This window comes from Amphiprion ocellaris, chromosome 21 (genome assembly GCF_022539595.1).
Source record: "Amphiprion ocellaris isolate individual 3 ecotype Okinawa chromosome 21, ASM2253959v1, whole genome shotgun sequence".
NCBI lineage: Eukaryota > Metazoa > Chordata > Actinopteri > Pomacentridae > Amphiprion > Amphiprion ocellaris.
The window spans coordinates 739,768-758,615 of NC_072786.1; the positions used below are offsets into that span (position 1 = coordinate 739,768).

The following is an 18,848-nucleotide window of genomic DNA, read 5'->3' on the forward strand; positions in this document are numbered from 1 at the left end:
ATGGTGGCGCTGCTGCATTTACTCTAGTCTGTAGTAACTCTAGTAGCCTAATGGTGGCGCTATTGTATCTGTAGTGATTAGTTTTGCCTCATGATGGCACTACTGTATCTGTAATGATTATTGCTGCCTTTCGGTGGCACTATTGGTTCTGTAATATATCTAGAGGTCTCATGGTGGCGCTTCTGTATCTGTAATAATGATTGCTGCCTTTTGGTGGAGCTGCTGTTCCTGTAATAATTATTAATTTCGCCTCATGGTGGCGCTGCTGTTCCTGTAATAATCATTATGGCCTCATGGTGGCGCTGCTGTTCCTGTAATAATTACTATGGCCTCATGGTGGCGCTGCTGTTCCTGTAATAATTACTATGGCCTCATGGTGGCGCTGTGCATCCCGTCTTTTCCTGCCTGACGAAGGTGACGATGATCTTTGCTGCCGTCGGCTCTCGTTAAGCTCGTTAGCGGGCAGATTAGCGACAGGATTTGGATCAGCTCACTGTCTGTCTGACTCCCAGGGGGCGGGGCCTCCCCTTCTCAGGCCACGCCCCCTGACCTGCGTTTTGGTCTGCCTGTCTTTGTGAGGAGCAGCGGTTTATGAGGGTTTGTGAGAACATTTGTTGGACTTGAAGGTTTTCAGTGCACGTGCGTGTGCGTTTCTGTTTGCGTGTGTGTGTGTGTGTGTGTGTGTGTGTGTGTGTGTGCGTGCGTGTGCGTGCGTGTGCGTGCGTGTGTGTGCGTGTATGTGTGCGTGTGCGTGTGTGATTAGCGTGGATTAGCTGCTGGCAGTCAGCAGTCACAGTTGGAGTCGAACAGCAGACGGCCGGCAGCTCTGAGATGTGAGTATATTTCTCTGATTTAATAGTTTCTAGGTAAACATGAGGATTTTTTTCTGTTTAAATTTTTTCACTTTGTTATAAACTATAATTACGGATTATTATAGAATTAGAGAATCAGTGTGTTGACAGAAAGTAAACAGTTTTTAAGGTCAGACTTGCTCATGAAGTTTTTCTGCTTTCACTTACAAGACAATTACAACTACTTTAATTATATGAACAGAAATGATGCACATTAATGTTAATAATAATAATAATAAAAGATGATAAAGGAAGCTTTGCAGATTGAATTCTTTACATGAAACCTAAATGTTTTCTGTAAAATGCTAGAACAAATCATTTAAGTTACATTTAAAGTCATAAACACCTGTTAATTTGTGTCAGCTGTCTGAAATCTGAATTTAAAGATCAACTCTGTGTTTCTGCTGTAAACATCAGCTGCTAATGTTAAAAAGATCATCAACAGCAGCCTCACTGTTATTTAATCAATCCAGATGAAGTGAAACAGCTTCTGTTTCTCGTCTGACCGCCCATAAAGATGCTTTTGTTTTGAATGAAACTTTAATGACAAACGTGTGTGTCGGTGCTTGGTACTGATGGACGCCCTCTATGTGAGCCTCATTGTTTCTGGTAGTGCACACACACACACACACACACACACACACACACAGCAGGTCATGTGACTAACGCAGTGACATCACTATTACTCTGGATCTTGTGTGGTTTTTCTAATCACACATCAATCATGTCATCAGTCAGGTATCAGGTTAGAAGCATCTTTAACTTTCTGAAGCTCTGCAGGCTGAAAATCTGAGCCTTTACTGGATTTATTGACCAGATGTCAATAAATGAAGTCTATTTTTTAAAAAAATCAGTTTTATCAACTTGATTTGATGAAAATTCATAATTAAGTTGATATTTGATGGTTTTAGCTGGAAGTAGCTACTGAAGTGACCTGAATGAAAAGAAGTCATTCCACATAAAATCAAACTAATGTGAAAAAGGTTCCTCCTGGTTCTTCATCTCCAGTAACTTTATTAATGATCAGAGTTCTACCTTCAGACTGGGAATATTTCCAGAGTTCCAGGTCCCCTTATGCTCTTTTTGGAGTGATTTAGTGTCATTTTGTTGTGATTTTGGCCATTTTTGACGTTATTTTGCATATTTTTTTGTACCAATTTTGGGTTTTCGTCACAATTTCACCTGTTTTGTGGTAGTTTTGGTCCTTTTCGTGGTAAATTTGTCTGGGTTTCTTTTCTTTTTTTTTTTTTTGGCCTTTTCGGCTTTTATTTTGATAGGCGCAGTGAGAGACAGACAGGAAATGGGGGAGAAGAGTCAGGGGAAGACATGCAGCAAAGGGCCCTGAGCAGGAATCGAACCCGGGCCCCTGTACATGGGTCACCCGCTTAACCTGTTGAGCTATACGGGTGCCCAAATTTGTCTGTTTTTGTGGTCATTTTCCAGCTTTTTTAGTTATTTTAGTTGTATTTTTTACCAGAACTCAGATGTGTTTCTCCTCCTAAATGTCATGGTTCTATCTGCTGGACTGATGAAGTTCTGAGGCTCAGAAATGATGGAAAAAGTCCATTAAAAAGTGATAAATCTGAGCCCATCTCTATGGACTTCAAGGACCTGGAACTCTGGATATATGATCAGTATGAAGGTAGAACTCTGATTATTGATAAAGTTACTGGAGATGAAGAACCAGATGGTTCTAACAGGGTTGAAGAAGGGACTGATTGATTCTGCTGCTTGTCAGTGTTTCTTTGTGAAAGCAGCTGTGGCGTCTCAGAAAGTGAGTCTGAGTGTCAGCAGGAGTTCAGGTTTATCAGCAGGACGTCTGGACGTCACTCAGTAAGTCACTGGGCTGCAGACTGAGGTTCTCTGCAGGGTTCTGACCCTTTGACCTGCTTAGTTTAATGCAGAAACTCCTTTTAAAAAACACATAGTTTCATCGTTCTTCATGACTAAACAGTTGCATCTACACCAAGAATTTATGACCTGAACTGTTGTTCTTCATGTATATTCAGTTTATGCATCAGTTTGTACAGAAATCTTCTCAGAAAATAATTTTAGGAGGGTAAAATAGCTTTGAGGAGACTACTAAAAAGTGTTAAATTCAAGTTGAGGTAGCTTCATGAAATTGGCTTTTTCAACTTGAGGTCAGAATTTCACATCTCCTCGCCATTCTACTTACCACTGGAGTTACTTTGTTTTTTTAAGTTGCTAAACTTCTGCTCATAATTATTGTACCTGAGTACATGACACTTAAATGTCTTTTATTCAACGAGGAAATAGTAGCTGGAGAAATGTAATGTTTATGAGCACGTTTATGCTACCAATCGTTGTGGAAGTTCAACAAGGCCAATACAGAGAGACACACTGGACACTCGGATGATTTAGGTTGAGAGGAAGGTTTACTCCTATCAGAAGTGACCCCAACAGAGCAGCAGTTCATCCAAGCAGCAGTTCTGAGGATTCTCTCTGATCTTCAGGTTTATGTTGTAGTTGGGAGAAGGTCAGATCTTAGATTACAGACCAATATGGAGACAACTAGTCTTCTTACTCACATCAGAATAGATGATATCTAACCTGGACCAGAGCAGAGAGTCCTGGCAGATCTTCCTCCTACAGCGTCTGCCTATATGAAGATAATTTAGGATGATGTCCGCTAACAGCTGTAAGGAAATACCTTCATAAGGGGAAAGAGTAATTTATCCTTCACGCCAATCGTTGAGTAATTAACGACAGCTTTGATCACAACAGAAAAGCTAATCCTCCAATCTCACTGGAGTTTGTTGGTTGAACATAATTTCATTAGAAGTTGTCATAATTAATCAATTTTTGTTGAGGAAAAACACATTTTTTCAAGTGAATAAAGTCCAGCTGCTCATAGTCACAAGCCTTAAACTCTAATATTCACAATTAGTTTTCATTTAATGCTTCATTTACTAGTTTTAAAAGTTTGACAGATAGATAAAATCCAAATAAACTCAATAATGACAAACTCCATCAAATTATTCGATTGTCTGAAGAAACTTTTGGACAGCAACAAGTCAACAAGACAACTTCTTAAGTAACCTGTTGCTCCAGAACGACTGAGGAAGACGCTGTGACTTAATAAAAATATCCAAACCAGCGCTGAGTTGAACTTTGTCAGAGTCATTGTCAGCAGGTCATGTGATGTTTTCATTTCACCAGAAGCTAAAAGAGTTTTCTCCGTTTCCGGTTTTTCCACCCCGACCTCAGGTGGCGAGCTGGAGTCCGTCGGTGACATCATCAGCAGGTGACACCCTTCCCATGGTGCCCTGCAGCCTCGGGGGTCGCCATGGGAGACGAATCTTACCCAGAATGCCGAGCTCAGGAGCTGTTCGATGAGTTTGTGTCGGCAGCGACCTGCAGGGCGGCGCTGCGCTCCTTCGGCCAGCTGTGCGAACATCTGCAGCTGAACCGGAGCGCCGCCGAGAGGCCGCTGTACCGACCAATCAAACGGCACCTTAATTACTGGAGGGCCAACGCTCTGTGGGCCAAACTGGACCGGAGGGCGGCTCAGATGGAATACCTGAGGGCCCGGGCCTGCAGCAACATGACGGTACGGGTTCAACACGTTCAGCAACACACAACCTGGAAAGTTTACATAAAATAAAATCACAATCAGGACCTTAAAGACAAAAATATCTACATCAAAAACTACCTTGACCCCCGTGTCGTCCTGCGGGTCAAATTAACCTGTTTTAAAGTTTGAAAATGTGGGAAAAAATATATATTTTCACACTGAAAACTTCCATATTTTCAACATTTTGAGGAAATTTTTGGACATTTTTTGGTGGAAAAAAGGAGATGTTAAAAATGTTCCTTTAAGAACATTTGGAAAAATTATTTTTTTCTGAATGTTCTTAAAGAAAATATTAGAAGTTTTACTGATGTATATGTAATTACTTTTATTTTTTTGGAAGTTTTTTATTCATTTTTAAAAAAATATTTACAATTTTAATTTTTTAAATATTTTAAATTTTTATTTCTTTCCAAATTTGGGAATTTAGTTTTTTTTTTTTTTTTTAAATACCACTTTTAAGGGAAACTTTTAAGGAATTTTTAGAATTTTCTTCCTGAAGATTTTGCAAATTATTTATAAATTTGGGGAAATTTTTTTGCTGAATTTTTGGATTTTTTTCAGACGAAGGAACAATATTTTTTGGTGCCTGTAAATGAGGACAGCAGGAGGGTTAATAATGTCATATATTTATGTCATTTTACACTTTTACTTACTTACTGCTACTTCTACTTTTTTCTGTTACCCCGGTCAGTGTGTGATCATCGGTGCTGGGCCTTGTGGTCTCAGGACGGCGGTGGAACTCAGCTTTATGGGAGCTCGAGTGGTTCTGCTGGAGAAGAGGGATTCGTTCTCCAGGAACAACGTTCTCCACCTGTGGCCCTTCACCATCCACGACCTGCGGGGCCTCGGTGCCAAAAAGTTCTATGGGAAGTTCTGCGCTGGCTCCATCGACCACATCAGTGAGTCTGTGATCCGCTGGTTCTGTCTGATCTGAACAGCCGGATCGTCTCGTTAGCGCCACCTGTTTCCTGTCTGCAGGTATCCGACAGCTGCAGCTGGTGCTGCTGAAGGTCGCCTTGCTGCTGGGAGTCCAAGTTCACGTCAACGTGGAGTTCAGGAACCTGGTGGAACCGCCGGAGAACCAACACCGACACAGTGAGACCACAGATATTTAACGGAGACGCTGCTGTGATTCTTAGAACAGGAAAAAGAAGCTGTTTAGGAGGAAGCTGAAGGGAGTTTACTCAAGGAAATTACACTTGATTGATTGGTTGATTGGTTGATTGATGTGGTTTTTCAGAGCTGATATCAATCATTATTGATAAGGGGATTGATTACTGATCTACATTTACGGTGAAGGATGGAAATCTTTGCTTCAGAAGTCAGAATAATAAACTGCAACACAAAACTGTTTATTTCAGTAATAAATATTTAATTGAAAGAACCCCCAAAGGTTCCTCAAAGAACCATCAAAAAAGGTCCTTCCTTTAGGAACCATGGATGTTACTTCAAAGAACTTCAGCAACAATAAGTTCTTTAAAGACTTGTTTCCCCTTCCCATACTTTAAAGAACCATTCCTTCAAACACCTCAAAGAAGTGTCAATGTTCCTTTTGGTAAATACTAGCAACAATATGTTGTTAAAAACCATTTTTAGGATGGTTCTTTGTTGATTGACTTGATAATTGTCATTTTTAAGTAAAAAAGTAAAAAGCAAGAATTTCTGGGTTTCTTCCATTAGAACACATTTAATATTTTGATTTCTGGACTGTTGGTCAGACAGAACAACATGTTCCAAGATTCTAGTTTGGGTTTTATATCCTGTGATTTACATTTCTCCCTGTTTTCTGATGTTTTGTAGATTAAATGATTCATCTAGAATGAATGCAGCTCTAATGTCCTCCTGCTTCCTGCCACCAAAACAAATAACTTCAATAAAATTGAAGGACCTTTGGAACTTTAAAGAGCCACATAAAGTACATGAAGAACCATCCCCATAATAAAAAAGGTTCTTCACTTGGTTTTGGCACTTTGAAAAGCAGAGAACCTTCTGAAGAACCACTGAAGAACCATTATTTTTCTGAGATTACAGACAGCTGTATCAGAGCTGATGTAGTATATTTAAAATCTATTTTATGAGTAATGGATGAAAAAATGCAGAAACAATAATCAATAAATTCTGAAGCTCTGTTGCAGTGTTCACCTGTGGTTCTACCTGCAGAGGTGGGCTGGAGGATGGAGGTGAGTCCGAAGTCTCATCCCGTCAGTCAGCTGGAGTTTGACGTTATTATCGGAGCAGATGGACGCAGAAACACACTGCCAGGTAGAACACAACACACCTGTAACCCTCCTACTGGTTAGTTCACAGTTTTACTGATGTCCACAGGTGTTACCAACACTCCAAAAGCAACGCTAACTCCTCGTCCTGTAGATGTTCTTCTATCTCAATGTTTCCTCTCTACTCTGCTCATCATCTGTAGATGTTCCTCCATGCTGGATGGATCTCCAACAACCTGCTCCTCTGTTCACTATTTCTGCTGCATTTATTTATTCATCCAGTAGCTTTTGTTTTAGTCTAAGATTGAAATTATTCAAAATTATTTAACATTTGTCCTAAACAATATAAATTTGTTGAAATTGATTCAAGAATTTCCCCCAAAAAAATTATAAATGTCAAAAATCACTTGAAATATGTCTAAAATAACTCAAATTTAGTTTGAAATGACCATGTTTGAGTTATTTTGGACATTTCTTGTCTATTTTGGACGTCTTTAAGTCCAATTTTCTATCTATCAATCAAAATGAAGAAATATCCCCATTTATTTTTTTTGTGTGTCTGTGTGAGCAGGTTTCAGGCGTAAGGAGTTCAGGGGGAAGTTGGCCATCGCCATCACCGCCAACTTTAAAAACAGGAACACCACAGCTGAGGCCAAAGTGGAGGAGATCAGCGGAGTCGCCTTCATCTTCAACCAGAGGTTCTTCCAGGAGCTGCGACAAGAAACCGGTCGGTTCTCCACCATGTCTGTCTCACTCAGAGACTCCAGGTGTGTGTTTAACCATCACCTGTCTACCTGTTTCAGGGATCGACCTGGAGAACATCGTCTACTACAAAGACGACACGCACTACTTCGTCATGACGGCGAAGAAACAGAGTCTGCTGGACAAAGGAGTCATTCTACAGGTAACTAACACACACCTAGACTCAGTCTGCAGGTATCAAATACACACCTGGAATCATTCTGCAGGTAACAAACACACCTGGAGTCAATCTATAGCTAACAAACACACAACTGGAGTCATTTTACAGGTAATAAACACACCTGGGGTCGAGATAAACAGAACCTCAGACAAATGTGAAACAATAAAGTCTCTGTTCCGTCTTCAGGACTTCGCAGATACCGAGCAGCTCCTCTCTCGGGGGAACGTGGACCAGAATGCATTGCAGGTGTACGCCCGTGAGGCGGCGGACTTCTCCACCAATCAGCAGCTGCCGTGTTTGGACTTTGCCATGAATCACTACGGCCAGCCGGACGTCGCCATGTTCGACTTCACCTGCATATACGCATCAGAGAACGCCGCCATGATCCGCCAGCGCCACGGACACCAGCTGCTGGTCACACTGGTGGGAGACAGTCTGCTGGAGGTGAGACAGGCTGCTGGTCACACTGGTGGGAGACAGTCTGCTGGAGGTGAGACAGGCTGCTGGTCACACTGGTGGGAGACAGTCTGCTGGGGGTGAGACAGTCTGCTGGTCACACTGGTGGGAGACAGGCTGCTGGAGGTGAGACAGGCTGCTGGTCACACTGGTGGGAGACAGTCTGCTGGAGGTGAGACAGGCTGCTGGGAGTGAGACAGGTAGTACGACAAGCTGCTGGGGGTGAGACAGGCTGCTGGAGGTGAGACAGGCTGCTGGGGGTGAGACAGGTAGTACGACAAGCTGCTGGGGGTGAGACAGGCTGCTGGAGGTGAGACAGGCTGCTGGGATTGAGACAGGCTGCTGGAAGTGAGACAGGCTGCTGGTCACACTGGTGGGAGACAGGCTGCTGGGGGTGAGACAGGCTGCTGGTCACACTGGTGGAAGACAGTCTGCTGGGGGTGAGACAGTCTGCTGGGGTGAGACAGGCTCCTGGTCACACTGGTGGGAGACAGTCTGCTGGAGGTGAGACAGGCTGCTGCGGGTGAAACAGGCTGCTGGGGTGAGACAGGCTGCTGGTCACACTGGTGGGAGACAGTCTGCTGGAGGTGAGACAGGCTGCTGGTCACACTGGTGGGAGACAGTCTGCTGGGGGTGAGACAGGCTGCTGGGGGTGAGACAGTCTGCTGGGGGTGAGACAGGCTGCTGAGGGTGAGACAGGCTGCTGGAGGTGAGACAGGCTGCTGAGGGTGAGACATGTAGTAAGACAAGCTGCTAGGGGTGAGACAGGCTGCTGGGCGTGAGACAGGCTGCTGGTCACACTGGTGGGAGACAGTCTGCTGGAGGTGAGACAGGCTGCTGGTCACACTGGTGGGAGACAGGCTGCTGGGGGTGAGACAGGCTGCTGGGGGTGAGACAGTCTGCTGGAGGTGAGACCGGCTGCTGGGAGTGAGACAGGCTGCTGGAGGTGAGACAGTCTGCTGGGGGTGAGACAGGCTACTGGTCACACTGGTGGGAGACAGTCTGCTGGGGGCGAGACAGGCTGCTGAGGGTGAGACAGGCTGCTGGGGGTGAGACAGGTAGTAAGACAAGCTGTGGGGGTGAGACAGTCTGCTGGAGGTGAGACAGGCTGCTGGAGGTGAGACAGGCTACTGGTCACACTGGTGGGAGACAGGCTGCTGGGAGTGAGACAGGCTGCTGAGGGTGAGACAGGCTGCTGGGGGTGAGACAGGTAGTAAGACAAGCTGTGGGGGTGAGACAGTCTGCTGGAGGTGAGACAGGCTGCTGGGGGTGAGACAGGCTACTGAGGGTGAGACAGGTAGTATGACAGGCTGCTGGGGGTGAGACAGGAGGTGAGATAGACAAGGACTCAGTCAGGCAGACAGTGGACTAACCCATCTTCCTGTCTGTCTTCATGTCTGTCTTCCTGTCTGTCCTCCTGTCTGTCTGCAGCCCTTCTGGCCAATGGGAACAGGTGTAGCTCGAGGTTTTCTGGCAGCTCTGGATTCAGCCTGGATGATCAGAAGTTGGGCTCAAGGTGGAGCTCCGCTGGATGTCCTGGCTGAGAGGTGAGGACACACCTGGACAGGACACACCTGGACAGGACACACCTGGTCACATCACAGATGTCTGTCTGTCCACAGAGAGAGTTTGTACCGTCTCCTCCCTCAGACGACTCCAGAGAACATGCAGAAGAACATTGGTCTGTTCTCTTTAGATCCAGCAACGAGATACCTGAACATCAGCCCTCTGACTGTCACACCTGCACAGGTAAACACTGACTGAGGAATACTGTTTATCTCTGTGTGTGTTTATGTGTCTGGTGAATTTAAAGCAGAATAAATAGTCAATCTTTAAACCTGTGGTATTTATGTTCAGGTGAGACACCTGGTGGACACCGGGGAGGGGACGGGGCTAAACCCTGACTGCAGTGGCATCCTCCGCCTGCCCTCCCCCCGACTCTTCAGACAAGGTGAGTTCACTAAATGTAAAGATCTAGAGTCAGTGTACTGGATGAACATTATATTTGTAGTTCACAGTGTGACCTGATGGGGGCGCTGTTGTAGTTCACAGTCAATAGAATCTACCTGTTTGAATTCATTAAAGCTCTGTTCTGACTGGTTTCCTCTCTCTCTAGAGTCCTTCTCTCAGTCCAATCAGCTGCTAACTTGGTGTCAGGAACAGACTCGTGGTTACCGTGGCGTCGACATCAGCGACCTGGCTACTTCCTGGAAGAGTGGCCTCGCCCTGTGTGCTCTGATCCACCGATACCGACCCGATCTGATGTACAAAACCTTCATTATTTAACGAAAGCCTCGAATGTCTTGAAAAAGTTTTAAAAATCCTCAGAAATAAGTCAGTCCTTCATCATATATAGTTCATCTTAACTGACTCGTAGATGACTTGTACATGAAGACAAAGACTCATAGATGATGACAGACTAAATGAAGATAAAGACTCATAGATAATTGAAGACAAAGGCTTGTAGATGACTTGAACATGAAGAAAGACACTCGTGGATGAAGAAAAAGATATGTAGATAAAGACAGAGACTTGTAGATGAAGACAAAGACTCATAGACAACTTGTAGATGACAACAAACTTGAAAAAGGAAAATAAAGACTCATAGATCTTTGAGACGTGACGACAAAGACCTGCAGATGGCTCGTAGATGAAGAAAAAGACTTGTACATGACTAGTAGATGAAGATAGAGACTCATAGACGAAGACAAAGACTTGAAGATGATTTGTACATGGAAACAAAGACTTGTAGATGACTCGTAAATTAAGAAAAAGATTTATACAGGACTAGTACATGAAGACAAAGACTCATTGATGAATACAAAGACTTGTAGATGACTTGCACATGAAGAAAAACTCCTGCATGAAGAAAAAAACTTGTAGATGAAGACAAAGACTTGATTCCTACTTGAAGACAAAGACTCGTAGATAACTGGTATGTGAAGAAAAAGATTTGTAGGTTTCTCATAGATGATGATAGACATAAATGAAGATAAAAACTTCTACATCATTGAATACAAAACATGAAGACAAAGACTTGTAGATGACTTGTACATGAAGAAAGACTCATGGATGAAGAAAAAGACTTGTAGATGAAGACAGACTCATAGATGAAAACAAAGATTCTTGAAATAAGACAAAGAATTGAGGATATTGGCATGTGAAAACAAAGACTTGTAGGTGATTCGTAGATGACGACAGACTTGTAAATGAAGATAAAGACTCATAGATCATTGGAGACAAAACGTAAAGACAAGACTTGTAGATGACTCATAGATGAAGAAAAAGATTCTTACGTGACTAGTAGATGAAGACAGAGACTCATAGATGACTTGTTGTGCAGCAGGTCATTGTGTTTCTGATGACGACTCTCTGAACTTGTGTCTTTTTTCTTTAAAAGCTAGCTTTCAGAGCGACTGTTGAGGACTTCTCTGTCGTTTTTTGCTGACTTCCTGTCTCCCTTCAGAGACTTCGACTCTCTGGATGAGTCATCGGTGGAAGAAAACACTCGACTTGGCTTCGATGTGGCCGAGCAGGAGTTTGGGATTTCTCCTCTGATGACGGTGGAGGAGATGTCATCTGTCAGAGAACCGGATTCTCTGTCGATGGTGATGTACCTAAGCCAGTTCTACCAGCTGCTCAAAGACTCGACGCGACCTTCTGGTGAGGACGCAAACTGCTGTCTAAAAGACTCGGTGAACATGTGAAACTTAAGACTGTTTAAAAGAAAATTCTTCAAAGAACTTTAAAGATAGATGAAGACAACTGAACACAAAGACTTGTAGATGAAGACAAAGACCCACAGATGATGACATTGACTTGTAGATGTCAACAAAGACTTGTAGATGAAAACAGACACTCACAGATGACTTGTAGAGGAAGACAAATATAAAGACAAAGACTGACAGATGACGACAAGAACTCGCAGAAGAAAACAGAAGCTGGTAGATAAAGATACACGAATGACTCGTAGTTGAAGACAAAGACTTGTAGAAGAAGACAAAGACTCATAGATAAAGACAAAGACCTGTAAACTACCAGTACATGACGACAAAGACACACAGATGATGACACTGACTTGTAGATAGCGACAAAGACTTGTAGATGATGAAGACAGGGACTTCCAGATGAAGACAGACATTCAAAGATCACTTGTAAATAACGACAAATATTTATAAAGACAAAGACCAGTAGATGACCATATTGACTTGACGATGAATCTCATAGGAACACAACGATGTGTAGATGAAAACAGAAGCTAGTAGATAAAGGCAACGACTCATAGATGACTTGTAGTTGAAGACAAAGACTTGGAGTTGAAGACAAACACTCTTAGATGACTCATAAATGAAGGCAACGATTTGTACAGAAGACAAGGACTCTTAGACAAAGACTTGCTAAAGACTTGTAGATGAAGACAGATTCATTGGTAACTCGTACATGAAGACAAAGTTCTTGAATTAGTTTTTAAAAGCCTTCTAATCAAAGAAAAATCAACCTTAGACCAAACTCATGTATTTTAGAACCGTTCTTCCACCAATAAAAGACCTTCAGAAGCAGAAGATGATTCCTCACCTGTGAGGTGAACTTGTCTGCAGGTAAATCAGCTGATGTATGTTTGTTTGTTTGTTTGTTTGTTTAAGGCTGCCTGACTCAGAGCTCTGACCTGAGATCAGCCCTCATCTCTCCGGCCTTCCTCCTCAGCAGACTGGCAACCAGTCCGTCCAGGAAGAGGAACCCTAAGGTACCTGTAGCTCTGCCCTTCCACCTGAACCCTTCTGTCTGAGATCTCTCCTGGTGCTAACCCTCCATCTCTGCAGGAGCACAGCGACGCTCTGGGCAAGAGGAGGAAGACCAGTCAGCCGGGTCGAGAGCTGCAGGAGGTCAGTTTCGAGTCTTCACTTCACCATCAGAACTTCTCAAAGATGATTCCAGCAACCAAGACAAAAAAGAAAAATAGAACTCAGAGAACAAAGAAAGATGGAAAGACCGTTACACTTTTTATGATTATAGAAACAGAAGTTAAGAAAATTCAGGCAGAAAAACAAGATTCAAGACCCAGAACTAAGACAACAAAGAGACTCGTAGATTACTCATATATGAAGAAAAAGGCTTATAGATGAAGACAAGGACTTGTAGATGAATAAAAAATACCCATCAGTGTGGTAAAAGACTTGTAGATGACTTGTAAATGAAGACAAAGACTTATACATAAAGAAGAAAAATTTCACTAAAATGAGCATGAAAGACTTGCAGAAGACTCACAGATGAAGACAATGACTTGTAGATGAAGACAAAGACTGGTAGATAAATACAAAGACTCGTAGATGAATGCGAAGACTCCTAAATGAAGAAAAAGACTCATATGAAGACAAAGGCTTGTATAATGAGGACAAAAGACATGTAGATGACTCCTAGATGAAGACAAGGACTTGTAGATTATGACAAAGACTCATCGATGACTCATGGATGAAGATAAAAGCTCATAAAGGGCGAAAAACTTGCAGATGACTCATAGATGAAGACAAGGACTTGTAGATGAGAACAAAGACTTGTAGGTGACTTCTACATGAAGAAAAAACCTCATAAAACAATGACAAAGACTTCTAGATGACTCACATGAAGACCAGGACTTGTTGATGAGGACAAAGAATTCAAGATGACTTCTACATAAAGACAGATTCTCATAAAATAATGACAAACACTTGTAGATGACTCATGGATGAAGATGAACACTTGTAGATGAGGATAATAACTCATAAATAAATATAAAGACTCGTAGATGAATGCAAAGACTCCTTAGTGATGAAAACGACTCATATGAAGACAAAGACTCGAAAATGAGGACAGAAGACTTGTAGATGACACCTAGATGAAGACAAGTACTCGTGGATAAATACAAAGAGTTGGCATTATGTAGATGACCTCCTAGCCAAAGGAGGACTTGTGAAAGAACACAAAGACTGGTAGAGGAAGATGAGAACTCGTACATAACCCATAGACTCGTCTGGTGCTAAAACCTGGTTCTGGTTCTAGAGGTCCTACTTCAGAACATGGACTCTCTAATCGTCTCTTTGAACTTGACGTTCTGTTTTCTAGTCATGTGACCTGAACAGACTCGTCGACGGCCAGCTGTGCGAGGAGGCATTTGTGGGCGGAGCCGGTCGGTCCAGAGTCCGTCTGATGGCCAATCAGCTGCAAGCAAAGCTGGACGAAGGTTCTTCTACCTGCAGAACGTCTTCTTCTTCTCACGCTGCGGCTCTGCGTCGGCAGGTGGGAACTGACCATCAGTTCTGATCAATAACGTGATTTAATGTCAAGCAGGTCAAAGGCAGGGAATGTTCCCACAACACTGGCTAACGTTTACCCACTAGTTCTAATAGTTTAGTAAAGAGAACATTTTAACTTAATGTTCCTATAAGGTTGATATAATGTTTCACTGCCAACATTCGGAGGTTGTTGTCAGGAACACAGATGACGTTCCATGAAAACAAAGCAGGAACATTCTAAAAGCAACATTTTAAAAAGGGTTCTCCAGATGTTTTCGAGGCTTCAGATGATCTCTATAAAACGTTCCTGTAATATGATATGTCAACAAATATGGAACCCTCAGCCTGCAATGTTCTGAAGATGTTTCAGGGATGTAGTTGAGGGAACACATTATAGAACGCACTACTATAAAACTTTCTCACAATGTTCTGTGTTAAGAAAGGAAGAACCTTCTCACACCAACATTCAGAAGCTGTTGTCCTGATGTTCTCAATGCCTCAGATGACAGAACGTTGAGAAAACCCAGTTGTAGAATGTTCTTCTACAACACAATCTCCCAGTGTTCCACCACAAGAAAAGGGCCAGGGTTCTCAAACCAGCGAGGACAGGATGTTCTCAATGCAGCATTTAGATCAGATTTTTAAGATGTTGTCAAGGCCTCAGAGGACTAAATGTTCTTTATAAGACGTTCCTGTAAGATGATGTTTCAACAACTGTGGAACATTCAGAAAGTTTTGGGGAAACATTTTCTAGAATCTATGAAATGTACCGCAATATTCCACAGTGATATAAGACAACATTTAGTCTTGAGAACATTAGAACATAACAGTCTAACAATGTTTTCAACAAACATCTTTAGAACACCTTTAGTTGTCCTGCCTTTAACTTGCTTTAAGAACATTCAGGGAACCCACTGAAAGTATTAGTAGAATGTTGCAGAACTTTTTCAGGATGGTTTTGGAACCAAAAGCTTCCAGCTGGGTTGACGTTGAGGTAGTTAAAAGCGTCATAAGTGACCCTCAGAGCGTCGTCAGCTTGGATTTAAAACATGCAGAACAACATATGGAACGCTGGTGATGAACTGAAACAGTTCCTCTGTGAACCAACAGGAGGAGCTGCTGTCCAGTGTTCCTCCGTCCTCAGAGTCCTCAGACACTCCACCAGCAGCATCTCCACCTCCAACGGTGTCATGGAGACCGGTAAAGACAAGTCCGACTCAGTAGGACCCAGTAGGACCTAGTAGAACCCAGTTTGACCCAGTAGAGACAGACCTCCTCAGTGCTTCTGTTCCCTCTGTCCTGTTAGAACCCAGTAAACCACATTTAGAAGATAAATCCCACTAGTCGTAGTTATTTTTCCTTCCATGGACACTTAGATTTCTAACAGGATGCAGGAAGCTGCAGGACGTACCAGACTTTAGATAAATGAGTTTTAATTTACATGGAACCCCCCTATAAACAGCAGGGGGTGCTGCTGCTGCTGCTCAGAGGAGATCTTCATAAACTGCAACATCAGGAATCAACTGTCATGTTCTATTTTTCATTTCTTACATACATCAACATCACATGTTTGACTCAGACGTGTTGAATTAACGTCTGAAACCAGGAAGCTGTTCAGGTCTGAATCATTCTGCTGTAGGAAGAAGTAGCTCCAGGCTCCTTCCATGACAAACCAATCAGTGCCTCAGAATCAACTGATGTTTTACGGTCAATATCTCCAGTTTATTTAAAGATCCATGTAGAACAGTGATGACTATATGAGTGAACCCTGTCTCTAGATGGTCCTGGTTTCTTCTTCCATCATCTCTAATAGTTCTGACCAACCACCTACCAACATGCTATATGAGCCTTAAAGTTTATCCAGAATACACTTTTTCCCCCTTTTGTCCAGAATGACCTAAAAATTTTGTGAAGCAACTCAAAAGACGTCCAAAATAACCCCAAAAGTCATCCAAGAAGATCAGAATTGTCTCCGAAATTACTCAGTTTTTGCCCAAAATGACAAAAACTTCTTCAAAATAGTCAAAAAAAATGATCAGAATGTGTGGAAAATGCTGCTTCCATCGTCTCTAATAGTTCTGACCAACCACCTACCAACATGCTGATATGAGCCTTAAAGTTTACCCAGAATGAACTTTTTAAAGTTTTCTCTGGTGAATTATCAGAAACCAGAACCACATCCAGGGAACCAAGTGCTTCTGTTTCATTATTAACTCTTTAGGACGGGTTTTGAATATGTTTGGACAGTTTTTTTTTTTTTTTTAATTTTGTACAAGAATTGAGACAAACTGAGTCATTTTGCAAACATTTTGAATTTTAGATGAGTTTATGTCATTTTGATTAAGTTTTGAGTCATTCTGAAAAAAGTTTTGAGGCATTTTAGACAATTGTGAAGTAATGTGGATAAAATATGGGACATTCTGGTGAAGTTTTCTCAAGGTTTCCGGGAGAATTTGAAAAAGTTTTGTGTATTTCGGACAATCTTTGGCTCATATTGGACAAATTATAAGACGTGAAACTAGTTGGATACAGAAAAAAATGAACAAAATCCAGATTTAGTGTTCAGACTGTGACACCTGTATGGATGTAAAACTGATCTGGGGTCAGTTTTTACCAGAACTCAGATGTTTCTCCTCCTAAATGTCATGGTTCTATCTGCTGGACTGATGAAGTTCTGAGGATCAGAAATGATGGGAAAAGTCCATTAAAAAGTGATAAATCTGGACCCACCTCTATGGACTTCAAGGACCTGGAACATTCTAAGTGAGACTAAACTTAAAGACTGGAAGCAGGAAAGGAGAGCGTCCCCTGAAGATAGTTCTAGAGTAGACCTACCGACAACTGGAGAAAGTTCTAGAGTAGACCTAACGACAACTGGAGAAAGTTCTAGAGTAGACCTACCGACAACTGTAGAAAGTTCTAGAGTAGACCTATCGACATCTGGAGAAAGTTCTAGAGTAGACCTAACGACAGCTGGAGAAAGTTCTAGAGCAGACCTACCAGCAACTGTGGAAAGTTCTAGAGTAGACCTACCGACACCTGGAGAAAGTTCTAGAGTAGACCTAACGACAACTGGACAAAGTTCTAGAGCAGACCTACCAGCAACTGTGGAAAGTTCTAGAGTAGACCTACCGACATCTGGAGAAAGTTCTAGAGTAGACCTACCAACAACTGGACAAAGTTCTAGAGTAGACCTACCGACATCTGGAGAAAGTTTTAGAGTAGACCTACCGACAACTGTAGAAAGTTCTAGAGTAGACCTATCGACATCTGGAGAAAGTTCTAGAGTAGACCTAACGACAGCTGGAGAAAGTTCTAGAGCAGACCTACCAGCAACTGTGGAAAGTTCTAGAGTAGACCTACCGACACCTGGAGAAAGTTCTAGAGTAGACCTAACGACAACTGGACAAAGTTCTAGAGCAGACCTACCAGCAACTGTGGAAAGTTCTAGAGTAGACCTACCGACATCTGGAGAAAGTTCTAGAGTAGACCTACCAACAACTGGACAAAGTTCTAGAGTAGACCTACCGACATCTGGAGAAAGTTTTAGAGTAGACCTACCAACAACTGGACAAAGTTCTAGAGTAGACCTACCGACAACTGGACAAAGTTCTAGAGAAGACCTACCAGCAACTGTAGAAAGTTCTAGAGTAGACCTACCAGCAACTGTGGAAAGTTCTAGAGTAGACCTACTGACATCTGGAGAAAGTTCTAGAGTAGACCTACCAACAACTGGACAAAGTTCTAGAGTAGACCTACCGACATCTGGAAAAAGTTCTAGAGTAGACCTACCAACAACTGGACAAAGTTCTAGAGTAGACCTACCAACAACTGGAGAAAGTTCTAGAGTAGACCTACCGAAAACTGGACAAAGTTCTAGAGTAGACCTATCGACATCTGGAGAAAGTTCTAGAGTAGACCTAACGACAGCTGGTGAAAGTTCTAGAGCAGACCTACCAGCAACTGTGGAAAGTTCTAGAGTAGACCTACCAACACCTGGAGAAAGTTCTAGAGTAGACCTACCAGCAACTGTGGAAAGTTCTAGAGTAGACCTACCGACATCTGGAGAAAGTTCTAGAGTAGACCTACCAGCAACTGTGGAAAGTTCTAGAGTAGACCTACCGACATCTGGAGAAAGTTCTAGAGTAGACCTGCCAACAACTGGACAAAGTTCTAGAGTAGACCTACCGACAACTGGACAAAGTTCTAGAGTAGACCTACCGACAACTGGACAAAGTTCTAGAGTAGACCTACCAGCAACTGTAGAAAGTTCTAGAGTATACCTACCAGCAACTGTGGAAAGTTCTAGAGTAGACCTACCGACATCTGGAGAAAGTTCTAGAGTAGACCTACCAACAACTGGACAAAGTTCTAGAGTAGACCTACCGACATCTGGAGAAAGTTCTAGAGTAGACCTACCAACAACTGGACAAAGTTCTAGAGTAGACCTACCGACAACTGGACAAAGTTCTAGAGTAGACCTACCAACAACTGGACAAAGTTCTAGAGTAGACCTACCAGCAACTGTAGAAAGTTCTA

General features: G+C 42.6%; 1 protein-coding gene across 9 annotated transcripts in view; it reads left to right on the forward strand.

The window, feature by feature from the left end:
* The first annotated feature begins 407 nt into the window (after positions 1-407).
* mical3b (microtubule associated monooxygenase, calponin and LIM domain containing 3b) overlaps positions 408-18,848 on the forward strand; it is a 47,916-nt gene continuing 29,475 nt past the window's right edge. For 2 of the 9 annotated variants that reach the window (XM_055006749.1, XM_055006750.1), the window contains exons 1-17: positions 464-833; positions 4,080-4,422; positions 5,138-5,345; positions 5,425-5,541; positions 6,571-6,708; positions 7,234-7,389; positions 7,466-7,566; positions 7,771-8,028; positions 9,472-9,587; positions 9,663-9,789; positions 9,898-9,991; positions 10,157-10,304; positions 11,507-11,703; positions 12,684-12,784; positions 12,861-12,923; positions 14,140-14,313; positions 15,420-15,509. In XM_055006749.1, coding sequence (XP_054862724.1) covers positions 4,159-4,422; positions 5,138-5,345; positions 5,425-5,541; positions 6,571-6,708; positions 7,234-7,389; positions 7,466-7,566; positions 7,771-8,028; positions 9,472-9,587; positions 9,663-9,789; positions 9,898-9,991; positions 10,157-10,304; positions 11,507-11,703; positions 12,684-12,784; positions 12,861-12,923; positions 14,140-14,313; positions 15,420-15,509 — 2,352 coding nt within the window. In that variant the 5' untranslated portion in view covers positions 464-833; positions 4,080-4,158. Of the gene's footprint in view, positions 834-4,079; positions 4,423-5,137; positions 5,346-5,424; positions 5,542-6,570; positions 6,709-7,233; positions 7,390-7,465; positions 7,567-7,770; positions 8,029-9,471; positions 9,588-9,662; positions 9,790-9,897; positions 9,992-10,156; positions 10,305-11,506; positions 11,704-12,683; positions 12,785-12,860; positions 12,924-14,139; positions 14,314-15,419; positions 15,510-18,848 lie in introns of all 9 variants that reach the window. The other 7 variants (XM_055006756.1, XM_055006752.1, XM_055006753.1 and 4 more) reach the window with 7 other exon arrangements.